The sequence below is a fragment of the Phallusia mammillata genome, chromosome 5 (assembly GCF_965637545.1).
Source record: "Phallusia mammillata chromosome 5, kaPhaMamm4.hap1.1, whole genome shotgun sequence".
NCBI classification, from domain to species: domain Eukaryota; kingdom Metazoa; phylum Chordata; class Ascidiacea; order Phlebobranchia; family Ascidiidae; genus Phallusia; species Phallusia mammillata.
Genome location: NC_137256.1, coordinates 12,157,750 through 12,166,468, shown reverse-complemented (window position 1 = coordinate 12,166,468; position 8,719 = coordinate 12,157,750). Strand labels below are relative to the sequence as shown.

At 37.6% G+C, this 8,719-nt stretch overlaps 1 protein-coding gene across 1 annotated transcript; it reads right to left on the bottom strand.

Annotated features, from left to right (window-relative positions):
- Positions 1-1,540: 1,540 nt before the first annotated feature.
- LOC145228296 (uncharacterized) lies at positions 1,541-8,380 on the bottom strand. The gene is made up of 6 exons (XM_080093311.1): positions 8,165-8,380; positions 5,826-5,975; positions 5,078-5,178; positions 4,719-4,829; positions 4,182-4,484; positions 1,541-3,938 (listed from the first exon to the last, which is right to left on the bottom strand). The coding sequence occupies exons 1-6, from the start codon at positions 8,265-8,267 to the stop codon at positions 3,699-3,701; spliced, it is 1,008 nt and encodes a 335-aa protein (XP_079949437.1). The 5' UTR covers positions 8,268-8,380; the 3' UTR covers positions 1,541-3,698.
- Between the last annotated feature and the right edge of the window lie 339 nt (positions 8,381-8,719).

Genomic DNA, 8,719 nt, shown 5'->3' with positions numbered 1-8,719 from the left:
CTTTGAATAAGTTTGAAGCACTTTTTTGACCAAACAGTTAGAACAAACCAGTGTTGGACAAAAAAAAGAAAAATATGAACAAAAACAATACATATCCCCTTGAGGAAAGGCGACCCATAATTCACTATACTCCAAAGTAGGGTTCCACAAACTCTCGACTTTTTGTTTGGTGAAAAACTAAAAAATTACAATCCCTTCAGGTAGCGGGATCGAGAATAAATAATTTCAAGCTCATGGCTGTTTCTGCAAAGTTGCCCAACAATCACTTAACCGATTGCAAGCCCAAATTGGTGAACCATTGTTCTATGTGCAATATCTTTAAAATGAACCATTACTATACTTAAGGAGGTTCGGCTTCCGGCAATTCATTAGTAGTATACGTTAGTCGAATTTCTTTGTCCAAAATTCCAAATCCAACTGGTGTTGCAAGAAGTACGACTTCTAGTAAAAACCTACAACTTTCTAGGGTCTGCAATCCTTATTGTGATCGTGAAAACAACGCTAAAACAGCAGCCAACCATACTTGTTTAAATGAAGCGTGCGTTTGGTAACTTTGGTCCCTTGCTCAATTTACAAGACCTGTACGAAAAATTTTATCTGACCACAAAGACCCTTTCTCTACATATTATTATAAATTCACAGTTAATTTTTGAAAAGTAGAAAGCTATCAATAGTCTTTTTACAAAAAATATTCAAACATTTTAATTGCATTACAAAACTAGCACCAAATGCTACATACCATGATGGCCTGGTAAATGTCTTATTTAATGGTTTGGGATTTCCCTTCGATTTCAAAACAACGGCAAAATGGCTCATAGAAATCACACAATTTTTTAGACGTCTGATGGTTTAATTAAACAAGAAAGGTGCTTCAAAACAGAAATACTTTGAAACACTTAAATACGTGCGAATAATATCTCTTTAAAAAGCCGTTAGTATATATTTGGTTGGGAATTTCTTCCCTGTTGTCCGTATTTTTAACCGCACGGATGCCAAACCTGATCACAATATCTGGGTACGAAGTAATTCAAAATAAATTCCTAAATGCGGTAATTTTAGTGTCTAGGCTGCAGCAGTTTTCTAAACGGGCGATAATGCCCTTCAGTGGAAGAATTGTCTCTGTAGGTCCACGGTAAAACATCAAACTGATAGACTTACTTTTGCTACTTAAAGCTGGATATTTGTTGTTGTTTTTTGTTCATTCCGTTTGGAGAACAAACACTAAGGCGCAAATAGCTGAACGATGTTGGAACAGTGAAGGCTCCAATGGGTAGATCATGGCTAAGTGCGGTGCACATCAACCGCAGTTGTTGTGCCAATTAACACAATTATGAGGTATAGATAAACTGATATGAAAACAGTGTCGAATTTTTTATGAATAAAACACATTTTGCTTGTATCTTAAACACAAAAAAAACATTTAGCGTCGATTTACCAGTGACATGCACTTTTACATGTTTCGGTTCGGATTTGTAATTTCCACATTTTCCGGCGTAGGCTACCTCTTTTCTGCTAAACCTCGCCTGATAAATCACACTGATTATAATATTAGCGAGACAGTTTATTGAAATCGAATGCACATCATATATCGGATCTACTCTATAAATCACTATTCAGGTCGCCATGGGTATGGGGTGTTCAGTGGATGGATTCTGTGGTTATGCAGTTTTGAGCTATACATAACATAACGCCCTACGGATTTAAAAAATCAACAGACAATGTGTAACTGCACAAATACGCGGTTCGGGACTTTTCTCGTCAACAGCGAGCAAATTCACTGTACGCCAGATTGAGACCTTTCATTCTAATCGGCAACAAAGGCTAAACATGCAAAAGCTGCGTTGAAACACTGTGAAGTTACATTTAACACGTATGAGCCCACAAATTTCAGAAGAGCAATTTTAAACTGCGGGTGCAACGTTATCGTGCAGAAGCGCTACGTCAGGTAGCATAGATGTGACAAACAGTTCAAGGAACAAAACACGAATCTTCGTTATTGAACAATGTGTATGATAACACCACACTTGCACACTTCTGTTTCAAAGAGCGAGAAATCTAAACACTAGCAGTATATCTGGCGCAGAAGTTCAGTTTGTTTTTCCAAAACAGATAACTTTAAAATGATGCGACGCTAAAAGATGTACTACAGAACGTTTTAAGCACCCAATATGATCAAGCTCAAACATGGCCAGACAAACGTATTAATGTACGTCATAATGAAAATAAAAAACGACAACTGGTCGTGAAAAGCAAAGCCGCAAAGCCACTGTCTGTAAAAGCGTTTAAAAACCGAAGTCAAAGTTGCTACATAATGATGCTAAAATGGCACATATTATGTGAATCAGAAAAATAGTTTTGGCAAAACTTGCGTTGTCAAGAGTGATATTGCTTAACAACGAAAGTGGAGTTAGTTACATCTTGCAAATGCGGGCGCTAAAATTGCGCTTAAGCAGACACTTTAAGTGGTTTTCAAATGGTATTGATGGTAAATTTCAGTCATTGTCTATTTTAATCATGACATCTAAACAGAAAGAAAGAGAAATTTACTGTACTAAGCTTGAAGCCTAAACAAGCGCGTGTTATGCCCACTGCGATATCTGGCTGGAGGTGGTAACTGATGTAGGAGCACTAGCCAACAGTTACTTTATTTGCACACCGAAGAAGCCTCAGAATGTCTAGGGTCGGGAAGGGGCAAACACAAGTAGATAAACATCGATTTGAATCCGGATGCGTCAAAGAAGGGAGAAGTTGCACAATGGATTTGTATATCACCTCAATAAAATTTTGTCGGGAGGTAAGTACTTACAGAAATAAAAGTTGTAAAAATCTGTGCCAGTCACGCAAGTGGTGTGCTCTAAATCACGTAAGTATTTAACCTGACATAAGCCATCAAGTCAAATAATTTGGACACACAAGTTTATTGCACAATGCTGAGGTGTAAAGTGCAAAAGAGCAAGTAAACTTGGTCTATGTACCCGTCAAAAATATTGGTTTGACGGATTTGTTCGGTATATGTCGTGGCAGTGTGGCATAAACTTGTGCATCCAAATATTTTCTCCCGGCAAGTGACATATTAAAATTTGTTGACATAAAATACAGCTTTCTGGAAAAGTTACAAACTTTGCACAACTGCAACCATAAAAATCACCTTACAGCACGATGGAATAAAACAGAAAAAAATGAAATCAATTGGAACAGAAAATATTAAGATGGGAACATGTTGAGAAGAATGCAAGCACACTCAGCTCTGGCCGCAAAAAAAATCTCCAACGACAGGATTTTGTGTAATGCTAATCATTTAAATTTGCCCCAATGAAATGCAACGTGAGTAAAGACATCCAACGACGTATCAGGTCAAATTTTGAAGGGCAATGTGTGGTGACAAAATCACGAATCACGGTACTGTGGAAATTGCACAGTTTCAACAGACGGTGCGGTGTGAAGATCAGCTTATAGTTGTAGACAGTAACGCTCAAGAGTTTTTGGAGACACAGACACGTCAGACAGTGAAGCGAGGGGCCTCTTAGGAGCACAAACACCCATATCTTTATACACAGTGAGCAGCAAAGGGTCCGGACATAAAGCCAACGAATGAATGAATAAGAACTAGTAGCTATTGCTTTTAGCCACTTCGGACTGTGACAGGTAAAGCAGCGAGTATTGAAGTGAAAGAAAAGGGTCGTTTGAATCTACGCGTGTCAATAATAATAGTACAGAGGGCCTGTGGACGGATTGGCTGTAGGGGCACCAGGGACGCCGTGTACGGCCCCGGCCGCGTAGGCGCCGAGTGTGCCTAGTGCTGGCGCGCCTGGTACGTTCGGTTGTGCTCTGGCGTAAACGGGCTGCAGCTGGGCTGACGCTTGTGCCTGCAAAGCTGCTGCGTAGTACTGCTGCTGTTGAGCACCGTTCATGACCAACTGTACGCCAGGAACGTTCGCCTAAAGAAGCAAATCGATAACTAGAGTGAAAGATAAACGTATGCGCCAGGCGTTGACAACAAGTGTTTTTTTATTACAAAGTATAAATGTGTTGTTTGCAATACTGACATAAATGTACATCACTTCATCCATATTTATTTATTTATATATATCTACCCTAATATGAAGTCAACCATCAGCACTACAAAATCAAACTGAACATAGTGTTACCAATAATTATCACAACGCAGCATCGTTACTAACCTTCATTCCAGCAGAAGCAGCTGCTGCAGCAGCAGGAGGTTGAATGTAATACTGCACTTGTTGTTGAGGTGGATTTGGATAGTTCACCAAATAGGATTTTCCAGTTTGATCAGTCACCACCATGGGTTGGACTCCAGCACTATGTGAAGCAGCAGCATGAACATATGGGCTACCAGCAACGCCTGGGTAGTACTGAGGCAGGTACATGAGCTTAGATGTCTGAGCAGCAGCACTAGCTGCATTTGGAATATGATGTTGTAAAGCAGGATTAGCCAACATGTACTGTGGTACAGTTTGTTGGACCTGTTAAAAGCATTGAAAGAGGTTTTGAGTGAGTTTGTTGACTGAGTAAATAGCGTGCTTTGTTGTGTGTCTATTTTACTGGTTTTGTTTCCATCACAAATGAAACCGGTTATACAAGGTAGTTAACATGTTTAAACAAAGTGGTAACTTCTCTGGGGTGTTGATTTATGTCCAATGAAAGAAAAAGCAATCTTTTAAACAGCATGCTAGTGATTTTTAAACAAAAACACTGACCTGAGCAGTTTGGGGGGCAGCAGCAGCTTGTTGGATGTAAGCACCAGCATACACACCCACTCCACCACCAAGTGCAGCTTGGCCAGATGCATGCATGGCCACCTGATTTGGCTAAAAACATAACTTTCATTTCACATAAGCCTATAATAAATTTAGATCTGCCTTTCTTCACAATGTTAATCCAAACTTGCCAAATGAAGACATCTTTATATTAGACCTTCCAGAAAATTATCAAAAATAATTGTACAAGCACTCTCTCTAATAAATAATTGAAAATAATTCAACACACCTAAATCAGGTAAAAGAAAAATGGTATAGGGCAAAAGTTTCAAGTCGTCAGACAAGCTCAAAAAACTTACTAGATTGGTAACAACTTTGGTGGCAGTGGAGAGTGAAACAATCGGAGGTTCAGTGACAGCATTAACATCAACACTATCACTTGCCTCTGCGGTTATAGGATCTAAATACAATCCAAATACTTGTAAGTCGGGCAAAAGCACATAGGCAAGGCAAATACGATGTTGATCACACAGGCCATAGTTTCTTTTAAAAATAACCCTAAACCATATATATATATGTATATATATATATATTTAACAGTAAAAGCTTGTTTCAAAAGTAATAAAGTCCAACACCTAATCTTGTCTAAATGTCCTTAAGTCACATTAGTATCTAACTAAAACAGCTCTTTTGGCCACACTTATATATTTTCACATGCCACATGTGGTAATAAAGTTATTCTTGGACCACATACTGTATATATACTGTATATATCAATCGTTTGTTTATTCCATGTCCTTATGAATTTAAGGTTACCATAGGCATGAACTAACTCCCATTTTACAAGTTATTTCTGATAAATTTTGCGTATGCCATACAATAATCTTCTTTTGGATAATAAGTTTACTAGTCATAGAAAAAAAGGAAATTAATTGCATTTAAAAGCCACAGGAATTTGTAAGTTTCTTGCCAAGGAAAACACAAGATTCATAATAGGTTTAAATATATAACCTTGCAACACAAAACTATCCTGCCAAGTGCCAACAATGTGGTTTCAATGTAACTTGACAAAAAATATTACTAGATTTTTTTAAATGTACTTAGCACCTTTGCCACTGTTGTCAGTTGGTTGTTCCTGGGTTTCACTATCTTGCCCATCACTCACTGATTTGTTTATGGAATTGTCACCATCTGATTGTTGGAGTTGGTGAGTGGCTACTGGTGGAGGAGGTGGAGGAACTGCAACATGAAGACCCCCTACAAGAGTATGTGAGTTTGTTGCCATAACTTATGCTGGACTGGTCTTCACCATTTTTAATTTCTAGTGAACTATTAAGCTTTGATGGTGATGTGAAGTACTTCCACTTTGCAAAACAACAAAGTCTAATCTTGATGTATGTATAATTGAATTCAACACATTTTTGAATCAGGGCAAAAAAAAAGACTTTTGTGTGTCACACACCTTCTTCAGACTTGAGTAAACTGCAAAGTTTTTAAGAGACCAACAAAACCCTTTTTCGGATTCAGAAGATTTCATTAGTCCACGGTTAAGCCAAACATTTGGGCAATTAAGACAATTTGGGTAATTAAGACCCCATTATTAACCTTTTCACCCTCTTTTGTGTTATAAGAAGGGTAGTGTGACATTGCCCTTGATAAAGGCATATTCATTAGCCTAAAGTGTCCAAATTAACTAGAAGAGTGGCTTTCTGATATACTTCCATTTTATATATTCTATATGATATTTACCAATTTACTATACACATCGTTTGATCTACACGTATGATTGTTTTTGTACACAAAAACAAATGGGTCCCCACACGCCTGTTTGTGCGGATTGACAGTAAACAAATGTTGCGGTGATTTTTAGATTCTTAAGGACAAATTTTTAGAAAGCATTAACCCAACAATAAAAAAAAATGTTCGTATTCTTTTTGCACTATTATTGTCATATAATTACAAAAACATTAAAAAAACGTAACAAATACTTTAATTTAATCTCTTGCTTTGACCCAGATATTGTCGTCTAAGGTCGGGTTTTGAACACAATTTTTTTAGAAAGCTGTAACAGTTGTGTTACAGACACTTTAAATTAAAAAGCAATTTGCTACAAGTGTATACATAACAAATTGTTTTTCATTTAACTTTGTTTTGCAAAACGAGTACCATTGACCTGTAGTAACCTCTCAGGGTGCACACGCCAAACGACTGTTTGACCTTTTGACACCGTTTTCAATAGCACGCCGTCCTGAGTGTTCAACAATACCGTTAAGCCTAATTTTTACATGCCTTGAGTATTGACTCCTAAATTGATTGTAAAAAAAAAAACGCTACCTTATGACGAAAGAAAGTTCTAAACAGTGTTTGTAATACCTACTAGTTGACCTTAAGTGACCCGTGATCATGCGGCGGCCAACCTGACAACAAGCATTTAAAAAACATTTATTTTGCAAAAAAGTCAAGTTCATTTCTTCATGTTTACTTTGATTAACAAAGTTTTGCTTGACATATACAAAACCGAAGCACGGTTATTAGGTTTAAATTACGTCATAGGTGTAAAACCTTCGCCAAAACCAAAAATGTGAGTGATAACTTAATAAAACGACATAGCATTGCTGTGCAAAACAGCTGATTTCTAATCACTATAACGACGTCTCGTAAAACGTTTGTCCGACGTCAAGCTGAGCCCTCCCGCTATCGTAAACCAGTGAGTTACTCTCTTGGTACTTTTGCCTACAGTGTCTTTCTTGACCAAACGAGCGTTAGACACATTTACGTTTCTGGGGCCTGTGGGTGAACCGCTGGGTAATTCGGGGTCAAACTTCTAGAGGATCAAGTTCAGATTGATAACTAACATATGTCCAAATTTGAATAAATTTGAAGCACTCCTTCTTTACCACACGAGCGATAAAAACCAGCGTTAAAAATTTTACGTTTCGGGGGCCTGTGGGTGAATCGCTGGGTGATTCGGAGTTAAACTTCTGGAGGATCAAGTTTGGATTAATAACTAACATATGTCCAAATTTGAATAAATTTGAAGCACTTTTTCTTTACCACACGAGCATTACAAACCAGCGTTAAAACGTTTTGGGGGGCCTGTGGGTGAACCGAGGGATCAAACGGGGTCAAAATTCACATGGACCATCTTTAGACCAATATCTGTAATGTGTGTAAATTTGAAAAAGTTTGAACCATTCTTTCTTGACCAAAACGTGGGAACAAATCCGCGTTAGAGGGAAAAAAAACAATATGTGTCCCCTTCAGGGAAGGGGACCCACAAATATTACCCAGGATCAGTGGTTTCCCAGCACAAAGTATATGACCCTACAAGTCACAGCGCTAAATTTTGTTTGCTACTATTCTAACAAAAAACAATCCACAAATTTGACTTCACCATAGCATCTGTAAAAGTATATTACACTGTGCACAGAGTAAAATACACAAACCTGGCAATGCAGCATTCTGCAGGAAATGTGCTTGACCATATTGGGCGGGAAGTTCTTGCACTGCGGCTGAAACAGCAACCTGGTAGAACTGCTGGGGATTCATATCAAATCAAAAGGGTTCACTGATACTGGTTTCAGGACATTGGAAATTAATTTCACAGAATTTATTTTTTCAGTGCTTATATGATAGAAACCCTGTTTGTATGTTACACATATACAAAAAAAAGTGAAATTGCATTAAAATACTAACAAAACAATGAAAACCAATCTATGTGCATTTTGCTTTGGAAAAATACACCAAACTTAAATGTCTGCAGTTTAAATTGTATTTTGGGGCTTAAATGGTGTGTCTCAACACAAATGTTACCTTTAATGCAACAATTATTGAAAAAAATGAATCAATTATCAAAATTAAACACCATTTCTCTTAAAATTTAGGCATTTTAAAATCAAAGGTTGGCACAAAATCCCAGGCAATAAGTATATTTTAATGTTACAGGTTTCAAACGAGTATGTTTTGCAGGTGCATTGGTGAACTTGTTCATATATTGTCCA